Source organism: Myotis daubentonii, chromosome 3 (genome assembly GCF_963259705.1).
Source record: "Myotis daubentonii chromosome 3, mMyoDau2.1, whole genome shotgun sequence".
Lineage (NCBI taxonomy): Eukaryota > Metazoa > Chordata > Mammalia > Chiroptera > Vespertilionidae > Myotis > Myotis daubentonii.
Window position 1 is genome coordinate 142,964,732 of NC_081842.1, and position 24,131 is coordinate 142,988,862.

The following is a 24,131-nucleotide window of genomic DNA, read 5'->3' on the forward strand; positions in this document are numbered from 1 at the left end:
CAGTGTCTTGGGGAAAGAATATAAAGTGACGTAAGGCATGTAAGACCACCAGGTCAGAATCAGTATACTCCATGAAAGTTCTCTTTCTGTGCTAAACTGCCTCCTAAACATTAAAAAACAAAAAACAAAAACAAAAAAACTTGCTTGGTGTTAAATGACCTATATTAAAATTTAATCTACCATCGTTCTTTCTCTATCCAGTGGTTCTCAACCTTCTGGCCCTTTAAATACAGTTCCTCATGCTGTGACCCAACCATAAAATTATTTTCGTTGCTACTTCATAACTATAATGTTGCTACTGTTATGAATCGTAATGTAAATATCTGATATGCAGGATGGTCTTAGGCGACCCCTGTGAAAGGGTCGTTCGACCGCTAAAGGGGTCGCGACCCAAAGGTTGAGAACCACTGATTATTAACCTCTTTTCACAAGCTAGAAAACACAACGAAAAGAGTAGGTTCTTTGGGAGCCAGGAAAGCTGGATTCATCACAGAGGTCAGTCATTACCTGGGCAGTAACTTGGGCAAGCACTTAAACTTCCGGTTTTCTCTTTTGTAAAATAAGATGTAATAATAAATGAATCGGAAGAAGATGTGTCTGTAAAGCCCTTACCTTAACACAGTGACTGATACATAGCAAAAGCCCAGAAGTTAGCTCTTTAGCGATCCTAAGAACCCGATGCCCTGAGGTTGTACTTTTACCGCGGCAAACGGAGGAAACGTAAGCGTAATCCTCGCTGAAGGGAATCCAACCAGAAGTCGCGCTCCAGCAGTGAGGCAATTTGGTTCTTGCGGGCCACCGTCGCCGGGCATGCGCAGTGGGCGTGGCGGGACGTCAGTGTCATGGCGAGCTCCATCTGAAGTCTGCGCGGTCCGAGAGCGGCGAGCCTCATTTAAGACTGGTTTGTTATTTCGCGACTCTTGGGTAAGTGGGTGGATGGGTCCGTGTGGAACAGAGGTTGGCACGAACTCCTTTCATGCCGGAGCCTTATTTCCCCAATTGCAGTCTTTCCCTGGCTGCTTGATGGCTTGTTTCGCCGTTAAAAGGGGGACTTGCCAGGTGGAAGGAGGGAACAGAGAGGCTGGAAGTCCTGCCCGAAGTGAGGACAGGGTCGTTGGCCTTGGGGGCCGCAGGGCTGTAGGGAGTTTTTAAGGGACCTCGGCCCTGCCGTCAAGATGAGCTGCATTCGTTCTCCCACTGTCTGCATCAGTGAATTGGTGGGATGGCAGGAGGCTTCGCAGCAGCTTCCACAGAGCTGTGTCTCATTAAGGATTTAAACCGAAGTTGGTCATCGGAGTAGGTGACTTGTATCTTCCCTTTTCCTTCTCGTTTACTTATGAAACCAGTCCGAAACTGGGGCCGACACGTGTCTCGGATGGAAGCTGGTCTGGATGCCTGCTTCATTGCCTTAGTTGTTGCTGTTTTATAGTTGTTGGTCTCGCTTGAATCACGCAGACGTGTTATAATGCAGGATGGTGTTTATCACTGTGGCCAGGCGCTGGGTCTCAGTCATGGCAAATGTGGCAGATGTCAGCACACTGTCCCGATCACTAAGAAGTTGGAAGTGGCATTAACCTTGCTTTGTAAGACAGTCTTTTATGGAGGCTGATCTCTTTTAGGTAATTTTAAAGAGTTCTTACTGTGGTTTTGTGAACTTGTCAGCTTGCTTTTTCTAATCATTTTTTTATTTTCCAGACTCATCTTTCAAGAGGATTTGAGACTAATTGCAGATAATCAAGGTACTCATTTATTTTAAACCTTTAATGTTTGAGGGACATGTTACGCATTATAATGTGCAAAAAGATAGCCTAAGGTCTTAGTAATTTTGTCACCGTCATTGTAGGGAAATGCTATGATCTCCATGTCACTAAATCCAAGAAACGCTTTCATTCATTTTACGTAACCTTTTATCTGTGTTAAGTTGCACTGACTGTGTCCACTGTGTTCTCTGCCTTTGCCTTCTACAACTAACTGATTTGCTCCTTTTCTGGCAGCTGCATCGTAGTTTTCATTAAAAGCTGGTTCTCTTCTTTTGGCAGTTAAATTTGGAGTTTCTCAAGATAATGGTCCTGTACCCCTTTCTCGTCTCTGTTCTCTCTCTCTGCATGTTCTGATCCACAGTGTTATTCTCTGCCTTTTTGATTCTAGTCATCCGAGTGGGTGTGAAGTGATACCTCATGGTTCTGATTGGCATTCCCTGATAGCTAATGACGTTGACACCTTTTCACGTGCTTATTGGCCATTTGTATATATCTTCGTCGGATAAATGTCTATTCAAATCCTTTGCCCATATTTTACACTGGGCTATTTGTCTTTCAATTATTTAGTTGTTTTTTTAATGTGTTCTTTTCAGAGACAGCAAGAGCTGTCGCAATAGAACTTTTCTTGTTTTGAGGCAAACCATTCAGAGACCCAATTTTCCACTTCTTTGTATGTTTTGAAGTGCTGCTCAGAAAGTGCGTGTGCCATCGATCAGAACGAGTGGTAACCTGAAGGAGCAAGGTCTGGTGAATACGGTGGGTGGGTTAATACTTCCTAGGCAAGATCTTTTAATGTGTCTTTATCTGGTTTTGAAGTGCGTGATGGTGCATCATCATGAAGCAAAATTACTTTGCTATGTCTTCTGGCACATTCTGGTCGTTTCATGATCAAAGCATGGTTCAAATTGATTATTTGTTGTTGGTAGCGATCAGTATTAACAGTTTCACGTGGTTTTAGAAGCTCATAATACACCACACCTTCCTGATCCCACCAAACGCAGAGCATTGTCTTTCCAAAGTGATTTGACCTTGCAGTCGATGTTGATGGTTGACCTGGATCAGCCCATGATTTTGTGCACTTGGGATTCTCAAAATAAATCCACTTTTTATAGCCCGTCACAATTCCGATGCAAAAACGACTTTCTTTCTTGCCATTGAAGCAACATTTTACTGATGACTTTTCGGTTTTCCATTTGTCTTTTGTTCAGTTGATGTGGCACCCATTTTTCTTCCTTTAAAATCTTTCCTGTTGCTTGTAAATGATCAGAGATTGTTTGCTGAACAACATTTAATCTTTCTACAAGTTGTTTTTGAGTTTGACATGCATCTTCATCCAATAATGCTTGTAATTGTTGGTCTTCAAACTTTTTCAGTTCACCTGGACATTCTTTGTCTTTCACATCAAAATCATCACTTTTAAAGCATTTAAACCAGCATTCACAAGTATCTTGAGATGAAGCATGTTCACATAAGCTTCCTGAAGTATTCAGCAGCACTTTTCTTCAAAATGAATTATAACTTCCCACAAATGCTCTTTTTTTTTGGCACGAAATTCGACATTTTTAAGTGTAAAAACATCTATGATGTTAACACCTTTAGCAAATTTGACATATGAAGTTTTGAAGCTTGTCAATACAACAAAATAGCATACATATCAAATCGCATCTATATCAACATATGTGTAACTTTATCTATTGAAAAAAATCCGCATTATTAACCAGTACACCTAGTATGAAAACTGGTTTCACAGCTGTGGCTACACACATGAGAATTACTGGAAAGTTTAAAAAAATACTGATGCCCAGGCTTGGTTTACAGAGATTGGTTTACAGAGACTGATGTGGGGCTCAGTTGTTTGTAATTTTCAAAAGCCCCTCAGGTGAATACAATGAGTACTCAAGACTGAGAACTTATGCTGTAGGACAGTGGTTCTCAACCTTGGCTGCACAATAAGAATCACCTGGGAATCTTTTTAAAATCCTGATTTCTGGGATTTTAAAAAGATTCCCAGGTGATTCTAATGTGCAGCCAAGGTTGAGAACCACTGCTGTAGGAGCATAGTGGTTCTCGATCAGGTGGGAAGTGCAATCACCTGGGCAGGTTTTACGTTAATATCCCTAAGTTCCACTCTTGGAGATTTTAGTTCAGAATGGGATCTGGGTATCTATATACGGTACATAAAAGGCTAATATGCAAAGTGTCCTCTTGGGAGTTCGACTGGGAGACTGGGAGTCCCATCACTTGCTATGATGTGCGCTGACCACCAGGGGACGGCGTGGAATGAAGGAAGGCCCCGGCTGGCAGCCAGAAAGCCCCAGTCGGCCCTGATTGCCGACCAGGCCTAGGGACCCTACCCATGCATGAATTTCATGCACTGGACCTCTAGTCTCTCTCTCTCTCTCTCTCTCTCTCTCTCTCTCTACATATATATATATATATATATGGCTAATATGCTAAGTGTCCGTCCGTCTGGTAGCTATTATGTGAACTGACCACTAAGGGGCAGACACAACACAGGAGCTGCCAAGCTGCAGTGACTTGGCAGAGGCGGTTCTTGGGTGACGCACCCCAAAACCAGAGAGGAGGGAGTCCGATTCCTCATGGGGCTACACGATTCCACCTTCGGCTGTGGGTTACATTGTTGCTGGGGCACTGTTGACCCTGAATCTGGTTTACTGCACACTTGTGTTGTGTTCCACACCTTGTATGACAGCAACTTTGCAGAGTGTCCTCTCACACTCTGGGACCCCTTGGGGGATGTTGGAGAGCCAGTTTCAGCTCGATCCTCATAGGCCAGGCTGAGGAACCCCACCTGCCGGAGGGACCCTGTTCACTCCGCAGATGCCCTTCAAGCCATGGTGCTACCCCAGGTGGGGATGGCCTGGGAGGGACCGAGAGAGGTTGACTCCAGGGCATGTCCAGCCCGTCTCGCCCAGTCCCGCCCCGCCAGCCACCTTCTAATTTCCTTTCAATGTGTACAAATCTGTGCACTGGGTCACTAGTCTATATATATAAAAGCCTAAGTGACCATTACAACGGAACGACCAGTCAACCAGTCGCTATGATGTGCACTGACCACCAGGGGGCAGACGCTCAACGCAGGAGCTGCCCCATGGTGGTCAGTGTGCTCCCATGGGGGAGCGCCACTTAGCCAGAAGCCAGGCTCATGGCTGGTGAGCACAGCTGTGGCAGTGGGAGCCTCTCCCAACTCCGCAGCAGCATTACTGAGTGGTGGGAGCAGGTGCAGCGGGCTGGGATGAGCACGAGCAGCATGGCACCTGCCCCTGTTTTGGCTCTTTTCTGGCCGCCTGCTGCTTGGCGCACTGCTACACCCCCCAAGGGGTCCTGGATTGTGAGAGGGTGCAGGCCAAATTTTGTGCACCAGGCCTCTAGTTTTATTATAAAACCTCCTCTAATAAATCACCTATGTAGGTTACAGTACTCTAGGACACTGTATTCTCTCTTCTTCGCATATTAGCCTTTTATGTACCGTATATAGATACCCAGATCCCATTCTGAACTAGAATCTCCAAGAGTGGAACTTAGGGATATTAATCCTCACTCAAGTATATGTTTTAGAGAAGGGTGTAGGAAGAGAGGGAGGGAAAGGGGGAGAGAGAAACATTGATGTGAGAGAGAAACATCGATCAGTTACCTCCCATACCCACCCTCACCAGGGAATGAACCCAAAATCTAGGTATGTGCCCTGACTGGAATCAAACCTGCAACCTTTTTGGTATATGGGACAATACTCCAACCAACTGAGCCACCCTGCTAGGCCTTCTTTTTATCATTTTCAATGTCTTCCTTTTCTCTGATTCTGTTTTTACTAGTGATCCGGTGCACAAAATGTGTGCACATTAAAGGGAATTAATTAGAGGAAATATTTTAATATTGCTATTTGCCCTTTCTCTATAAAAGTAGTGCCAGATATGAAAGAAAATTAGTAAAATGTATATGAAAATCTTCCTCCTGTCAGAGTCTGGGGCATGCCATGGGAACCAGAGTCAAGTCCCCACCCACCCACGTGCACCTCAAAATCGTGTGAGACCCAGACCCGGTCGGCCCCACCCCCATTGGGCTAGATCCAGACCTGGCCAGCCCCACCCCCATCAAGTCCCGCCGGGTGGGGGGTGCGGCCTCAGGTCTCCCATCAAGCCCTGCTGGGTGGGGGGTGTAGCCTGAGGTCCCCCGGCCTGGCGTCAGGGCGGGGACCATGGCCTCAGGTCTTCCAGCCCGGTGCTGGGCAGGGGGTGCAGCCTGGGTTCCCTCCTCAAGCCCCGCTGGGCGGGGGGTGCACCCTGAGCTTTCCCCGTCAAGTCCCGCTGGGTGGGGGGCATAGCCTGAGGTCCCCTGTCAAGCCCCGCTGGGGCATGGGGTGCAGCCTCAGGTCCCCTGCCCTGGCCCGGTGCCATGCAGCCTCAGGTCCCTGCTCATTGCTTGTTAAGGCTCGTTAGGGGAACTCAGCCTCCGCTATGGGCACCATTATGACCAAGATGGGCAGCCATCTTGACCATTATGGTGTGATGGTCAATTTGCATATTCCCGCTTTACTAGATAACATTTCCTTCATCATATCTGATTTCTTCTTTCTTTGAAAAACACCTTTATATTGTCCTCTTGTTCCATTTAACTATTATTTTGCTTCCCTTTTGTTCTCAAATTTTCATTTTCTTATTGCTCACTTATTTAAAAATTTCTGGAGGCTAACACTTCCTTCTACCTGTTTGTTTGGAAGTAAGAAATTTATTACTATAGGTGAGTGAGATTGTTCAGGTAGTATGATATGCTGCTAGGTTTAGGAACCTCTGCATTATATTATCTTTGACTCTGTTGTCTCCCTAGAGTGAATTTCTCGAAATGGAATTGTTAGGTTGAGGGATATATGTAAGGGGTTTTAAAGTTTGATATATACTTCAAGATTGTCCTCCAGAAAGGATATGCCAGTTCTATTGGGCTTTCAGCTAGCAGTAGGGTTGTCAGTTTTGTTTTGTTTTTAATCAGTAGGGTGAAAAATAATTCATATTTAAACACTTGTTATTAGTGTGTTTGAGCATTCTTTCCTCTGTTTATGTTTTTCCTTTGCCCATAGATTTTTTGGAGTGTGTTTATATCTTTTGGTCAAATTAGACTCTTGCATTGCTTGTGCTTTGCCAATGAGGCAGAGTTTGGTGTTGAGAGAAGGCCTAGGTTCTAATTCTAGCTCTATCAGTGTACAAATCTTTTAGCTTTTTTAGACTTCAGTTATGTAAAATAAGAGGTTTAAGTTTGTTCCCTACTTCTCTAACTCTGTGATATTGTATGTCAACTGCAACAAACCCTTCTCATCTCTCTTCTTCCATTTTTTTCCTTCTTTTTTCTATGGGATGTTAAAATTGTGTAATGTGAAAAAGATAGCTTTTAATATGTCATTTAATGCATAGTCCTTCAGTAGCTCTTTAGTGACATTCAAAGGCACTACTTGGCCTTAGACTTCCACACTTATTTTTATTTCATACTAGAGGCCTGGTACATGGATTCATGCACCAGTGGGGTCCCTTGGCCTGGCCTGTGCCCTCTCGCAATCTAGGACCCCCGGGGGAATGTTGGACTGCCGGTTTTGGCCTGAACCCCACAGGCTAGGCTGAGGGACTACACCGGTGCACGAATCTGTGCACCTGGCCTCTAGTATGCATATAAGATCTTTGGTTAATCTCTTTCCCCTCCCTTCCACCTTCCCTCTGAGATAGATCAGTCTGTTCCATGTTTCCATGCCTGTGCATTGAGCGTATGCCCCCTGGTGGTCAGTGTGTGTCATAGCTACTGGTCGAATGGTCGAACGGTTGTTTAGGCTTTTATATATATAGAAGATAGTAGTGATAGAAGAAGCCCTAGGGATTAGGTATTTTCTTTATCTTTTCATCCAGAGTAAGGATTTTTTCCTTTGTTACAGAAAGATTAGCTAAATTTTGCTTAAACAAGCATTTTTTTACTTATTCAGTTGTCTGTCAACATTGTGTGCCTGCTATGTGCTAGGCATTGTTGTAGGTGTGGATACAGTGGTGAAAAAGAGATGATGCCTTTGTCCTTGTAGAGCTCACACTTTAAGGAGAAAGACAGATGCAGTTGTATGTATGGTATCAGGTAGGTTAGTTCTATGAAGAAAAATGAAACATAAAGCATGGTTAGAGGTTAGTGTAATGCTTGATCAGTGGGTGGTTATGTTAGAAAGGCCTCTCCAAGGAGGTGGCATTTGAGTATGTAAGTGGCAGCAAGCCATACAGATACCTGGGGATGATTTTCCAGACAGAGGAATAGCAATTGTGAAGGCCCCTGAGTCAGAAACTAGTTTGGCATACTCAGTGAATATCACAAAGTTAGCACAGTTGGTGCAGAGTGGGAGGTGATAGAGGGAATAGCTACGGGCCATACTTAGTTAGCCTGGGTAGTCTACAGTAAAAAATATTTATTGAGAATGTGCATTATGCTAGACGTAGTTCTAGGCTCCACCTGGGACAAATCAGTGAACAAAGCCCACAAAAACCTTTATCCTCACAGAGTATATTCTAGTAGGAAGAGATAGACATTAACAAAATAATGAAAACATCTGAGCAGGCGATGAAATGCTATGGTGTGTTTGTTTCCCCCCGTCCCGCGTAGTTCAGGGTTCAGGATCTGGAAGAGGGGCCGCACACAAATGAAAGAGACGAGACAAGAGGTAATTTGGAAATTGGGGGGCCAGGCGAGAACCCATCCCAAGAGGATGGACTCCACTTGTGCTCAGGCCTTGCCACCCTTTTATTGAGTTTGGGATACACCCATAGCCCTTAGGCAGGCACATTCCAGTAACAGATTGTCAGTAAGGATTTACATGACTATCTGGTGGGGAAGTTGCTTCAGCTACCATTGTCTCAACTAAACAGTAGGTACATAGCTCTGATCTTTGCCAGGGCTTCAAGGGTCACCAGCCTTCCAGGTTCCGTGTCCACACCTCTCTGCTAGAGAAGACAATAGGCGGCTTCCCACACTTTGGTAAGAAAACAAGGTAGGGAGTGGGGATTGGAAGTGAAGAGAAAGTATATGTACATATGGTGAGGTGTGGGAGTTGCTCAGAAGGGCCTCGCTGGTGACATTTGAACAGATTCCTGAAGGGCTTGAAGATGTTCTATACAAGAATAAAATCCTGAGATGACTGTTCCTTGTAGATACAAACTGGGAGGAAGCCCACATGGCTGAGTATAGTGATGGGGAGAGTGGCAGGCTTTATGGTCAGAGGGGTAACAGGAAGCTGATTACATACATCCTTGCAGATTTGTGTAGTGATTTTGGCTTTTTATTCTGAAGTAGAAGACATTGGAATATTTTGATCAGAAGCTTGAGACAAACTTAGATTTTAAAGGGATCCTTGGCTTCTATGCTGAAATGTCCTTTGGGAATTAGGGTATAAGTAGGGAGACTAACTGTCAATAATCTAGGCAAGAGTTGATGTTGGTTTGGACCAAGAATGTAACAGTGGGCAGAGTGAGAACTAGATTCTAAATATGTTTTGAAGATAGAGCCAATGGGGTTTTGTTGGTGCACTGGATTAGGGCAGTGGTCGGCAAACTGCGGCCCCTTGAGTGTGGCTCTTCCACAAAATACTACATGTGGGTGCGCACGTACAGTGTGATTGAAACTTCATGGCCACACTCAAGGGGCCAAAGAGCCGCATGTGGCTCGCAAGCCATAGTTTGCCGACCACTGGATTGCAGGATTCCAGGATTTTTGGCCTGAGCTGGTAGAAGACTAGGATTGCCTTTAAATGAGATGGGGAAAGTTGTGGAAGGATCTGGTGGGGTAAGGTAGAGAGAAGATTAAGGGTTTCCTTTTTGATTTTTTAAGTTTGAAATAAACATTATATAGGTGTGTTGAATATGCAGTTGGACATGTGAGTCTGAAGTTTAGGGGAGGACTGGGACCAGTTATATAAGCATACTAGAGGCCCGGTGCATGAAAATTCATGCCCTGGATGGGGGTCTCTCAGCCCAGCTTGCCCCCTCTCACAGTCCGGGAGCTCCCAGGGGTGGGAGGCGACCCGGTGATCAGAGGAAGGCGACACCCCATCACACCTCTGCTGCTGCCACTGCCGGCAGCACAGCACAAGCCTCGGGTGGCCCTGGGCAGCTGGGCAGCCACCATCCAAGGCTTGTGTGCACCTCAGGCTGGCCCTCGGCGGCTGGGGGGCTGAAGGGACTGGGGGTCTCCGGAGGCAGGGATGCGGAGTGGCTGGGCCCACCTGGGGCCACGCTCCTGCTGCCCCAGTGGAGCTGAGGGGACTGGGTGCCGCCATCTTTGAGGGTGTGCCAGTCAATTAGCATATTCCCTCCGTATTGGCTGTGGGCGCTGCCATTTTTGCAACAGCGTGAGGGTCAAGTAGCATATTTCCTCTTTATTAGATAGGATAGTTGGTATTTCAAGGCCACGGATTGGATAACAAGGTATGCCTGTAACTTGGGTGAGGAACATCTGGCTTGAGGGCCATATAAGAACACACAGTGAAATCATTTGGTGTGGCCCTGCCAAAGCATTAAGGGTGAGTTAATTAATTGTTTGACCAAGTAGAGCAAGTTAATTTTTAGGTTGATAATTTTGTATGGCCTGAAAATGAAGTTATAAATATCCAGAGAGAACCAAGATGGCGGCATAAGGTATAGACCTGTGCGTGCTGCCTCCCACAACAACATTGAAACTACCAACTATAAAACAAAACAGCTATCATTCAGAACCATGGGAAAGCTGGCCCAGTGGAAGTTCTACAACTGGAAGGAAAGAAAGAAGTGCATTGAGACTAAGTAGGAGATGCAGAGGCGCCAAGAACAGAGGTATGGAGTCGCACGCCAGGTGGGCTGCAACTGGATGCGCGGTTTTTTTCAATCGGAAGGGGATACAAGCTCTTGAATCCACTGAGCTTGTTTGGGGCGGGATTCTGAGGTCCCAGACCCCTACGGGGAGGGCGGGACTGCCTTGCAGCGGGTCGGAGAGTGAGGGTGGCTTTCTTGCGGAGCTGCTCCCCGGCACTTGGGGACACGGAGATATGGAGTCGCGGAGAGGCAAGGAGTCATGGAGACGCCATTGCTGTTTGCTCCTCCCTGGTGACTCCCTGAGACTCTGCCCTACTCAATTTACATCCCCGCCCAAGCTGTACCAGTGGCACAAAAGGAACCACCTGTGCTTTTGCAGCCTAACCCAACAAACTGCAGATTTCAACTCCTCGCATCCATAAGGGACACACTCAAGAAGCAGAATCAGGTTCGGAGGAAGCCGGATCTGGACTCGGCTGGGCCGGCGACATGGAACCGCTGTACCAGCAAACGCACAAGCAGGTCCACCAGATCCAGTCTCACATGGGACTCCGGGAGATGGCAGACAAGCAGTCTGTGCACTTAGTAGAAAACGAAATCCAAGCAAGCATACCAGATATTCAGCCAGCTAGAACGCCTGGAGATTTTGTCCAGCAAGGAGCTGCCCAACAAAAGACAGAATGCCAAACTTCGTGTTGACCAGTTAAAGTATGATGTCCAGCACCTGCAGACTGCTCTCAGAAACTTTCAGCATCGGCGATATGCAAGGGAGCAGCAGGAGAGACAGCGAGAGGAGCTTCTGTCTCGCACCTTCACCCCCAACGTGGGATGCGGCGCCCCCTGCGAGGCTGTTACGGCCCCTGCGAGGCTGTGATGGCCCCTGCGAGGCTGCGACGGCCCCTGCGAGGCTGCGATGGCCCCTGCGAGGCTGCGATGCCTCCTGCAAGGCTGTGACGGCCCCTCTGAGGCTGCGTGAGGCTGCTTGAGGCTGTGATGCCCCCTGCGAGGCTGCGACGGCCCCTGTGAGGCTGTGACGGCCCCTGGGAGGCTGAGACGGCCCCTGCGAGGCTGCGATGTCCGCTGGGAAGCTGGTGGAACCGCGCGAGCTGCCCAGATGACTTTGTCGACGGCCCGCGAACCAGCTCAGAGCCCCATGCACAACTATCACCCAAAGGGTGAGAGGGGTGAGAGCAGCTGTAGTGTTGCTTTCTCCTCACTTTTGGTAACGAAATCCTCATTTTAAACATAAGAGGACACATTATTTTAAAAAGCCATTACGTGGCTCCGTACCCTTTCTGTGTAGAGCATGAACAAATCGTGAGAGACCTTTCTGAACACAGGGACACGTTGCGGATGGAAATAGCTACATTTTCCATGTGTATGACCTTTGACCCAGCGACAAAAAGTGTACACCTATGGATGAGGACAGTGGGGGGGTAATGGGCAGAGGGTGGGGTGGGAACTGGGTGGAGGGGAGCTATGGGGGGAAATTAGGGGGGACAACTGTAATAATCTGAACAATAAAGATTTATTTTAAAAAAATAAAAAATAATAATAAAAAAAATAAATATCCAAATGGCCCTTGGCAAAGAAAAGGTTCGCACAAGACTTGTGGAGTGGCTAATGAGGTAGGAGGAGAACTCAGAGAGTGTAGTGCCCTACAGATGAGGGCATTTGAGATGACTGAAAATTTATCATTGTTTATATTGCTGGAAGTCATTGATATCATGACAGGCAATTTTGGTGGAGTGGTGGGGGTGAAAGCCTGGTTCATGAGAGAATGGGAGGGGGAAATTGGGGATTGTAAATATAGATAGCTTTTTTTTTTTTTTTAAGAAAAATATCTTTATTGATTTCAGAGAAGAGAGAGGGACAGAGAAATAGAAACATCAATGATGATAGAGAATCATTGGTTGGCTGCCTCCTGCACACCCCACACTGAGGATTGAGCCTACAACACAGGCATGTGCCCTGGACTGGAATCAAACCTGGGTCCACAGGTTGATGCTCTATCCACTGAGCCAAACCAGCTAGAGCCGTATAGATAGCTTTTGCAAGAAGTTTTTCTTTAAAGGAGAGCAATGTAATGGAGACAGTAAATGGAGGAAGTGGGATCATGATAAAGCTTTTGTTTTCTAAATGGTAAAAAAATAGCATGTTTATATCCAGATAGTAATGATTCAGTAGGGAGACCATTAGTGAAGAGGGAGTATTGCTGGAATTCTTTGCTTGAGTAGGTCAGAGCACAAGGATTGTTCTTAGGGAGGTGGACAGTTATCATAGTAATAAATTGGTAGGCTGAGTACATGGGCAAAGAACCACTTCTGGGTAAACAAAGGAAGTCATCCATCTGTGCAGAATGTTGTAGGGCATCTGAGGTCGGCTTCATTCAAGCTTTCTGTTTTCAATACCATCTTTAGCCATACTAAGAGGAGATCTGTGAGAAATTAATTTTCTGAAAATTTCTAAGATAAATGAGTTTGTTTCTTTACTGCATGCAGTCTTTGCTTTACTAATGTATGCTGGCAATCTATAAGCAGGCAGAATTTCCTAATTAATTTGACCACAGAACCATTTTTTCATGGATAGTTAATATCTCAAAAAGAACCAATTTGAGAAAGACTAACTTAATTCATTTCACCTTATCTAGTTTGCCGAATTGGCCAGGGCTCTTGTTTGCAAGAGCAGAAAACCCAGCTCAAACTAATTTAAGCCACAGAAATTTATTGGCTCACATGACTGGGCAGAGTGGGGCAGCATCAGGCTTCAGGCATTGGTTGGATCCAGATGCTCAAATAATGTCAGTATGGCTCTTTATTGCTCCATTTTTTATTACTTTTCATTCCTTAGGTAGCCTTCTGCCCTGTGACTGGCAGGTGGTCCCCAGTATCATCAAGATGACATCCTTCCAACTTAGCCACTTCAGTGAAAAGAGAAGCCATCTCTACTGTTAACTCTGGCACAGAAGTGCTCATCATGATTCTGATTGGCAGGGCTTGTCATATCCAACTCTGAACCAATCACTGTGGCCAGGAGGATGGGTTACACTGGCAGGCTTGGGTTATGTGCCCCATTCCTGTGTCTAGGGAAGGAGGCGACCTGTAATGGACAGTCCCTCTATGACCATGTTGTATGCATGTTAACTATAATGGAGCAAGTCCTTGATTGATTGCCACTTGGGTTATTTGTAATCTATAAAGCTAGCTGAGATTTGAACGGAAGTTTGTCTTGTTTATAGGGCATAATTTGTCATAGTTGTAAAGAGTACATTACATACAGTAAAGGACACACAATGAGCCTGGCTGGAAGCTATTCTTAATTGAAAGATGTTAATGGAAAGATGAAAATTTGGCAAATGAAGAGAAGGAAAATTCATCAGAAAGGCTGAGATCAGAGGAGAGTATAGGGTTCTTTTTTAAAATAATATTTATTGTTGAAGTATTACATATATTCCCTTATTTCCCCCATTAACCCCTTCTAGCCTGCCCCTGACCCCCACCCCAGACCTTCACTACACATTGTCTGTGTCCATGGGTTATGTGTATATGCATACAAGTTCTTTGGTTGATCTCTTCCCACCCACCCTCCCCTGCCTTCCCTCTGAGATTCTGCTGTCCTATGCGTCTATGTCTCTTGATCTATTTTGTTCATCACTTTATTTTGTTTATTAGATTTCACATATGAGTGAGGTCATGTGACACTTGTCTTTCTCAGACTGGCTCTTTTTGCTTAGCTTAGAGAGTATAGGATTTTTAACAGTGGGTAGGCGGCCCAGATGAGAACAGTGGTCACTCAGTGTACATACGGTAAGTAGGCAGCAGAGTGTCGCACAGCGTATGGGCTCAGGCTCATCTGGTATGCAGTTCTTGCTGTGCTTCCTTGCGTGAGTTAGCTTCTCTCTGTTTCAGATTTATCTTTAAGTGAGGATAATAACACTGTCTACCTCTGGAGCTGTTGGGAATGGTTAATGGATGACTCTGAGCACTTGCTTCATGCCTGGGCATAGTATTGGTCGTAGTACTATCAGTAAGTGTACTCATGTACACTTTATTTTTCTTTTTTCTATTCAAGATAGTCTTTTTTTCCTTTAATCATTTTAACATAATTGTAAATTCACTTACAGTTATAAAAATTATGTGGAGATGCTGTACACTTTATCCAGTTTCTCCCAGTGGTAGTGTCTTGCAAAACTATAATACAGTATCACAACCAGGATCTTAACATTTACATAGTCAGGATATAGAATATTTCCATCACTGCAAGGATCTCTCATGTTGCCCTTTTATAGTCAGATTCACTTTCCTGCCATCCATCCTCTCCTTAATCCCTGACAACCACTATTTTTTTCTCCGTTTATATAGTTTTATTTCAATCTCCATTACTGTATGTTACATAAATGTAAATATACAGTATGTGACATTTTGAAATTTGACTGTATTCACTCAGCATAATTCTTTGGAGATTCATCCAAGTTGTTTCATATAGCAACAATACATTCTTTTTTTATTGCTGTGTCGTATTCTATGGCATGGATGTATCCCAGTTTGTTTAACTATTCAACCCATTGAAGGGCATCTGGGCTGTTTCCAAGTTTTGGCTATTACAAAGACAGCCACTATAAACACTTGTGTTCAGGTTTTTGCATGATTTTAAGTCTTTACATCTCTTGGATTAAGCCCTCAGTAATACAATTGCCAGGTTGCAGTGTAGTTACATGATTAATATTTTTTCTCCAAACAGCTGTACCATTTTATATTCCCATCAGGACTGTATGAGGGATTCAGTTACTTTGTACACTTGTCAGCATTTAGTGTTCTCACTACTATTTTTTATTTTAGCCGTTTTGATAGCTGTGGATTATTAATGTTGAATCTCTTTTCATGTGCTTATCAGCCATCTTTATATCTTCTTTCTTTTTTTGCATATGTAGCTATTGCATTTTAAAAATTGAATTATTGGGTTGACATTGGTTAATAAAATTATATACGTTTCATGTGTATGATTTTATAATACATCATCTATATATTGTATTGTGTTCACCATCCCAAGCCCAAGTCTCCTTCCATCACCATTTATCTCCCCTTTACCCTCTTGTACATCTCCCCTGCATATGTTCTTAGATGAAAAGTCTTCCTTTTGTTCATTTTCTAACTGGATTTTTTTTTTTCAGTATTGTGTTTGAATTCTAGATATTAGTTCTTTTTCAGGTTAGCAAATATTACTCCCACTCTGTAGTTTGACTTTTCATTCTCTCAAAAGAATCTTTTGCATATCAAAAGTTTTTAATTTTGATGATGTCTGGATTTAATTTCTCTTTTTATGGATTGTGCTTTTTGTGTCAAGTCAGAGAACTCTTCACCTAGCTTTAGGTCTAGAAGATTTTCTTTCATGATTTTTTCTAAAGGTTATAGTCTCACATTTTACATTTATGTCCATGATACATTTTTGAATTAATTTTTGTGTAAGTTGTGAGCATTGGGTTGCAGTTTATTTTTGTCTATAGATGTCTAATTGCTCAAGCACTAATTTTCGAAAAGGCTAGCTTTCCTTCCTAGAATGGCTTTTGCACTTTCGTGAAAAATCGTTTGAGCATACAGTAGGTCCTCGGGTTACATCGGAGATCTGTTCCTATGGCGTGACATAACGCGATTTTTACCATAACTGGGAACCCACCTACATAAGCAACTACGTCACTCACATGGAGCACATACACAGCAGTAATGAAGTGAAACAGTAAAAAAAATTTAAAAGAAAGATAACAATTCCTGACCTTTACTTGTAGTAAATAAATAATAAAAAACATAAAGCACATATGTACATATGTCAAAATGACGGAACTTTTTTTTTTTTTTTTTTTTATAAATAAACTAGAGGCCCGGTGCACAAAATTTGTGCACACGGGGGCGGGGGGGGGGTGTCCCTCAGCCCGGCCTGTGCCCTCTCGCAGTCTGGGAGCCCTCGGGAGATAACAACCTGCTGGCTTAGGCCCGCTCCCTAGGTGCAGCCCCTGGTTGGGCTCAGAGCAGGGCTGATTGGGGAGTTGGGGCGCCGCCCCCTGTCATGCACAGAGCAGGGCGGATTGGGAGATTGTGATGCCACCCTCAGTCACGTTCAGGGTAGGGACGATTGGGGGGTTTGGCACCACCCCCTGTCACACTCAAGGCAGGGTCGATGGGGAGGTTGCGGCGCCACCCCCTGTCACGCACAGAGCAGGGTCGATCAGGGGGTTGTGGAGCTCCCCCCTGTCACGCACAGAGCAGGGCCCATCAGGGGGTTGGGGAGCTCCCCCCTGTCACGCACAGAGCAGGGCTGATAAGGGGGTTGAGGAACTTCCCCCTGTCACTCACAGAGTAGGGCCAATAGGGGAGTTGGGGCACCGCCCCCTGTCACACACAGAGCAGGGCGGATCAGGGAGTTGGGGCGCCGCACCCTGTCACACTCAGGGCAGGGCCGATGGGGAGGTTATGGCTCTACCCCGTCACACACAGAGCAGGGCCCATGGGGGGCAGTTGGGGCGTCGCCCTCTATCACCCACAGAGCAGGGCCAATTGGGGTTCGGGTGCCGCACCCTGTCACACACAGAGCAGGGCTGATCAGGGGGTTGGGGCACCGCAGCCTGTCACACACAGAGCCGCAGGGTGATCAGGGGGTTGGGGAGCTCCCCCTATCAGGCACAGAGAAGGACTGATCAGGGGGTTGGGGCGCCTTCCCCTGTCAGGAACAGAGCAGGGCGGATAGGGAGGTTGTGGCCCCGCCCCCTGTCACACACAGAGCCGCAGGGCGATCAGGGGGTTTGGGCGCTGCCTCCTGTCACTCTGATCCCGGTGCCAGGAGGCCTCGCAGCTCCGCTGATCCCGGTGCCGGGAGGCATATTACACTTTTACTATGTAGGATAGAGGCCTGGTGCACGGGTGGGGGCCGGTGGTTTGCCCTGAAGGGTGTTCTGGATCAGGGTGGGGGTCCCCACTGGGGTGCCTGGCCAGCCTGGATGAGGGGATGATGGTTTTTTGCAGCTGGTCACACCCCCTTCAGGGTGGGGGTCCCCACTGGGGTGCCTGGCCAGTCTGGGTGAGGGGCTAAGGGCTGTTTTCAGGCTGGTGGGTGACTGAAGCTCCCAACCGCTCCTTTTTTTCTCTTTTTCTTTTTTATTCTGGGCCAGCTTTAGCTCTGAGGCTTGGCTCCAGCTCTTAGGCCTCCGCTGCTGAAAGCAGGTATCTGGTTTGTTTGGGTTCTATAATCGAAACACTGTTTCAACTCCAGCTCTGAGAACCTGGCTGGCTGAAAGCAGGTTTCTGGGGTTTTGTTTAGCTTCTATATTTGTAACAATGTTTCACACTGCAAGCTCAGAGGCTAGCAGCGGCAGGCGGGGAACATTGGCTTCCTCCGTCACTGAAGCAAGCAAGCCTCATGTTCACTTCAAGCTGCCTGGCTGCCGGCTGCCATCTTGGCTGGCAGTTAATTTGCATATCGCCCTGATTAGCTAATGGGAAGGGTAGCGGATGTATGGCTAATTACCATAGTTCTCTTTTATTAGATAGGATAGGAGATGGCGACGTAACCACGAAACGATGTATGTCGAGTCCAATGTAACTCGAGGACTGTCTGTATTTGTGTGGGTCTATTTCCAGGCTCTCGGTTATGTTTTGTTGATCCATGTTTATATTCTACTAATATTACACAGTCTTAATTACTTAATAAGTCTTAAAATTGGTCAGGCTAATTCCTCCCACTTTATTCTTTTTTTTACCAGTTTCTTTAGACATGTTCATTTCTTTACCTTTCCATATAGATTTTGGAACTCATTTGTGTCTACAAAAAAGTTTGCTGGGATTTTGATAGGGCTTTAATTTTAAACTTAAATGTCAGTTTGGTCTTCACTGACAGTGGGAGTGCAGTGGTGCTTCATTACTGGTTTGTTGGTTGGATTGGAAGTCCAGGGTCCCTACTGGGCCTTCTGCTTTTATTCTAATGAGGTATATTGGGGTGCCTCATTATATCCTCATAAGGAAGACATCAGGGCCCCCCACTTTGCCTTTGTGACTTGTCTGGAGGTGGGACCATAGTTTTGTGGGTTTCTTCTTCTTCTTTTTTTTTTTTTTTTGGCAGAATGGTTATTGTCTAAAAGTTTTCTGCCTTGCTGGGCTGCCCCTTTTCTGGTTGTTTGACAAGAAAACAGACATTTGTTGGGGTTTTTTTATTTTCTATGTTTGCTGGCACTTCTGGGTTGCTGGCTTCTTTAGCTCCGTGTCTGGGAATAGGAGGCAAGCTCCCGCCCCTGCCCCACACCCCTAAGGAATTCACCATTTGGATTCCAAGGTTCCTAACTGTCTTCCCTTTTCCCTCCACCTTTCAAAGTCTTCTTAAGTTTATTTTATATATAATGTCCAGAGTTTTAATTGTATTTAGCAGGAGAAATAGGAAAAAGAATGTCTACTCTTATCTTCCTGGAAGCTGTGTCCACATTTTCTTTTCTTGATAACAAAAATTTTGAACATTCAGGAAAGTAGAATAGGAAATGAACACCAACATATCTAGTTTCTAGATTTAAGAGTTGTAAATGTTTCCCATAGGTTTTTATCTAATTTTTTTGTTTTAGTAAATTATAGACATAATGCATTTCACCTCCAAACATTCAATATGCATCTCCAAAAATATAAGATTTTGAACAATATATATAATGTAATACAAATAATAAATATAAATTCAGTATAAAAATGAAGGTTTTTAAACATAAGGACAGTACTTTATATTTAATGATTTATAGCAGTGATTTGAATTGGTGTGCTGCAAGAAGTTTTAAAGCATGCAAAACCAACCCTGGCTAGTATGGCTCAGTTGGTTGGGTATCATCCCATGAGACAGCCAATGCAATGATAGCCATTTGTTATGAATTCCCTGTCTTGAACCATAAATATGTAGGTCATATAATAGAGTTGAATCTTATTGGTCATGTCCCATAATAAGTTTATGTCTGATTGGTTAATTCTTGATACCAGTAATCCTTATATACAAGTATAGGCATCTGAGTTTTAAAAAGGTAACTTTGGAACAAAAAGGATAGGTAATTACTATTATATTATTACTAAAGGCCCGGCGCACAAAAATTGTGCACTCCGGGGGGGTCCCTCAGCCCGCCTGCACCTTCTCACAGTCCGGGAGCCCTCAGTCGGACATCCTTAGCGCTGCCTCGGAGGCAGGAGAGGCTCCCACCACCACTGCTGCGCTCACCAGCTATGAGCTCGGCTTCTGGCTGAGCTCTGCCTCCCCTGTGGGAGCACACTGACCACCCGGGGGCAGCTCCTGCGTTAAGCATCTGGCCCCTGGTGGTCAGTGTGTGTCATATCGACCGGTCGTTCTGTTCGGTCGATTTGCATATTAGAGTTTTATTATATAGGACTGGAGGCTCAGTGCATGAATTCATTCATGGGTGGGGTCCCTCTGGGTGGCCTGCAGGGATTGGGCCGAAAGCTACAGTCCAATGCCACCTGCAGCTCCTACCTGCCGCTACCGCTCATCCCGGCCCCACTGTGCCTGCCGCACCCAATCAGTCCAGATTGGGAGAGGCTTGTACTGCCGCAGCAGCGCTCTCCAGCCATGAGCCCTGCATCTGGCGCCCTCCCAAAGGGAGTGGCCTATGGGATCTGGCTGAAACTGGCTCTCCGACAAACCCCGAGGGGTCCCGGATTGTGAGAGGGCGCAGGGCCAGGCTGAGGGATCCCACGGGTGCATGATCAGGCCGGCAAGGGGCCGCGGGAGGGCTCCAAGGCGTGTCTGGCCCATCTCGCTCAGTCCTGATCGACTGGACCTTAGCAGCAAGCTAACCTACCGGTTGGAGCATCTGCCCACTGGTGGTCAGTGCATGTCATAGCGACTGTCTGCCCCCTGGTGGTCGGTGCACGTCGTAGTGAGCGGTTGAGCAGCCTTAGCATATCATTAGCATATTACACTTTGGTTGTTAGGTTGTTCTGCTGTTCATTCTACTTGCATAATACCCTTTTATTATATAGGATTATTTTTGTAAATAAATCAAAGTTATACCTATTTTTTGTCAGATCAAGAATTTTGTAATTAGTTTATATGTGCCATGAGATTAAAAAGGTTGAAAATCACTGATTTATAGCACTATCCTAATATCTGATGCCTAGTTCATAGTCTGATTTCTCAGTTGTTCCCCAAATGTCTTCCAGCTGGTTGGACAAAGTAATATCTAACCAAGAACATGAATTGCATTTAGTTGTTGCGCTTTTAAGTCTCCTTTGATCTTTAACAGTTCCTCTCCTGCTTTTTTCCTCCATGATACTGATTTGTTGAAGACATAGTTCCATTTGAATTTTGGAATGTCCCACTATCAGTAGGATTGGTCTGATTGTTTCCTTGTGTTTCTTTATCTTTGCATTTTCTGTAAACATGAAGTTAAATCTAAAGGCTTTATTGGATTCAAATTAAGCAAGGATATTTTATAGGTAATACTATGTTAAGCAGATTTTCTGAGGGACTCATAAGTTTGTATCATTTATAACTTTTTTACATGATGAAGAAGATGCCTTCTGCATCCTGTGATACACTACTGGATGACATAGAAGATATTGTGTCACAGCAAGACTCAAAGCCACAAGATAGGCATTTTTCAAGAAAGCACATTGTTCCAAAGGCCCGAAGGCGAAATACCCAAAAATGTTTTCAAGAGGATGATAGTCCACCAAGTGATAGGTAAGCTTTTTTTTTAAATCAACATCATTCTAGGATAGTACTGGTTTATGTGATATGCATAATGTCTCTTTTCAAAATATGCTTGAACTTTTTAGAGGAAATATATAGATTTATTTATTTTTATTTGAATTAAAAAATATTTTTATTGCTTTCAGAGAGGAAGGGAGAGGGAGAGAGAGATAGAAACATCATTGATGAGAGAGAATCATTGACCAGCTGCCTCCTGCACACCCCTGCTGGGATCAAGACCACATCCCCGGGCATATGCACATGACCGAATCAAACCTGGGACCCCAGGGCAGAATGTTTTTTAATTTAGCAAAGTAATTGGTTTCAAAAAAAGGTATCAAATTGCATGTTCCTTGAAGGCAGGGCCAAGGAAAGTGTTTGGCATATAGGTAGGATCTTCTTCCCATCTCTTTGATGTTACTGTATCTGGTATGCACTTTTGTGTTACTTCCAAATTAAAATTTTTACTGGAATTTGTGGTTCTTATGAGACAGTGGTGTTTGTGCATTTTATTTTTCTTAGCAAATTTACAAATATTAATAGTTCAGGTAAAGGCATTAGGCACAAATGAATTATTGTGCTGTTTACTTTATTAGGTCTCTAGTGAAATTCTAATACAGTCTAGCCAGAAATGATTATGCAGTTGTATAGTTTTAATATCCCTATATTTATTTATTTAGTAAATTGTTGGAAGTTTTAATATACTTGATTATTTTGTTTGGAACATTACACTTTAAAAATCTATGGAGTTAAAATTTTCTGCTATTATAAAAATGACTGAAGTTTATCGTATTTGTCCTGAATATGTCCTTAAGGTAATTTCTGTTTAATTATAAATTACTGGGTAATCCAATTTGAAAGTCCCCTTTCCCCCACTAAAACTATTTCATTTTTGAACTCTATTTTTATATAAGAAGTACTTTTAATGAATAGCTTGTGAATGGGTTTCAGTGAGTGTATTTTTTTTTCTTCATAATATGCCCAGAAATCCTCTAGTGCTTTTTATTTTAAAAATCCTTTAATGAGACTTACCTTTTCTTTTATTGATTGTTTAATAGCACTATTCCAGGCATACAGAAAATTTGGATACGAACATGGGGTTGTTCTCATAATAATTCAGATGGAGAATATATGGCTGGACAACTAGCTGCTTATGGATATAAAATTACAGGTAATGAGATCTGTGTAATGTATTTTATTGATTACATTTTTCAGAGCTAAGTTTTTTAGAATTATGTATTCTAGCTTTAGCAGTTGAGGGATATGTTAGCATAACAATGATTTTAAGGCAAAATAAAAAGATAACCCATTGCCTACATAACTATAGGTTTCATATTAAAAAAGAACTTTAGGAACTATTTTGAAATAAGTTTAGACTTACAGAGAAGTAGTAAAAGTATAGAGTTTGCATAGCCCTTCACCCATCTTCCCCTAATATTAACATTTTATGTAATTATGGTATAATTAATAAATTAACATTAGTACAATACTGTTATCTAAACTACGGATCTGTTTTGAATTTTACCGCTTTTTCCATTTATGTCCTTTTTCTCTTCCAGGATCCAATCTAGGATCTCATCTTCCATTTATTTGTTATGTCTTTTTAGTCTCCTCTAATCTGTGACAGTTCCTCAGTTTCTTCTTGTCTTTTATGATCTTGAACTGCTAAAGAAAACTGATTAGTTGTTTTGTAGGATATCTCTCAACTTAGGTTTGTCTGATGTTTTCTCATGGTTAGAATAAGGTTATGTATGCATTTTTTGGCCAGAAGAGTACAGAAGTGATAGTATATCCTTCTCAGTGCATCATATCAGGGGGTTCATAATGTCAGTATATCTTATTACTAGGTAACTAACCCTTGTCTGCCAGATTTCTCCACAGTAAAGTTAGTATTTTTCTAATGAATAAATATCCTGTTTCTCCTCAACCTTTTCTAATTCTATTATTTCTCTGTGGATCTTATCTATAACAGTTATTAGTGCATTATTTACTTAATGGTGATTTTCTGTTTTTTTCTTTTATCCACATTTATTAATTGGAATTCTTGTGTAAGGAAGAGCTATCCTTTCTCATTTACTTATATCAGTATGTCCTCTGGATAGTTTTTTATTCTGTGAGATGTAGTTTGGTATCACCATTATTTATTTTGCTGCTCATTGTTCCAACTTTGGCCATAGGACCTCGTTCAGGCTGACTCCTGGGTCTTCTCAACATGCCCCCCATTCTTTATTGAGCATTTTCTTCTTTTCTGACACCTGAAGATGTCCTAGTTTCATATTTTCCCTTCCCCAGCCTTGGAAACAACCACTTTCCCCCAAAGCTCTGAACGCTTTCATTAGGAGAATGGTGTTTAGAAGTAGATTGAAGATCTGGACACTAGGTGTGCTCATTGCCACTGTGCTTTTAGGTCCTCTCCTGTGGACTGTATATATATACAGCACATACACACATCTATATCTGTTACTGTATTAAATGGCACCATAATTTGAATGTGACAGGCAGTGACCCAGTGCTTGCTTAGTTCTCATGATATGAGGACATATTGGCATCCCTACTTTACAAGTGAGAATGGAGAGGTTGTGTCTTATCTTAAATCATACAGGAAATGAATTCTCTGTCACTCTAAGACACTGCTCTTAACCATTGTTCTACACCTCGAAGTTGCCTTTGCATATATAATGGGCAAGTCCTAGCTTCGAGATAGCATGTGAGAATTGGGGAGGACTGGAAACTTGCTTCTTTCACAGTATTGTTTTTTTTCACTGACTAAATGACCATATGTTATTAACTTTATGTTTTTGATAGCTTATTCTTTATTTTCTTTTAAAAGATT

At 43.8% G+C, this 24,131-nt stretch overlaps 1 protein-coding gene across 5 annotated transcripts in view; it reads left to right on the forward strand.

Moving 5' to 3' along the window:
• Positions 1–798: 798 nt before the first annotated feature.
• Positions 799–24,131, forward strand: part of CDKAL1 (CDK5 regulatory subunit associated protein 1 like 1) — a 684,969-nt gene continuing 661,636 nt past the window's right edge. Inside the window, exons 1-4 of one of the 5 annotated variants that reach the window (XM_059688757.1) lie at positions 799–901; positions 1,696–1,739; positions 21,117–21,289; positions 22,357–22,469. In XM_059688757.1, the coding sequence (XP_059544740.1) occupies positions 21,120–21,289; positions 22,357–22,469 (283 nt within the window). In that variant the 5' untranslated portion in view covers positions 799–901; positions 1,696–1,739; positions 21,117–21,119. Of the gene's footprint in view, positions 925–1,695; positions 1,740–21,110; positions 21,290–22,356; positions 22,470–24,131 lie in introns of those variants that run through there. The other 4 variants (XM_059688759.1, XM_059688758.1, XM_059688760.1 and 1 more) reach the window with 4 other exon arrangements.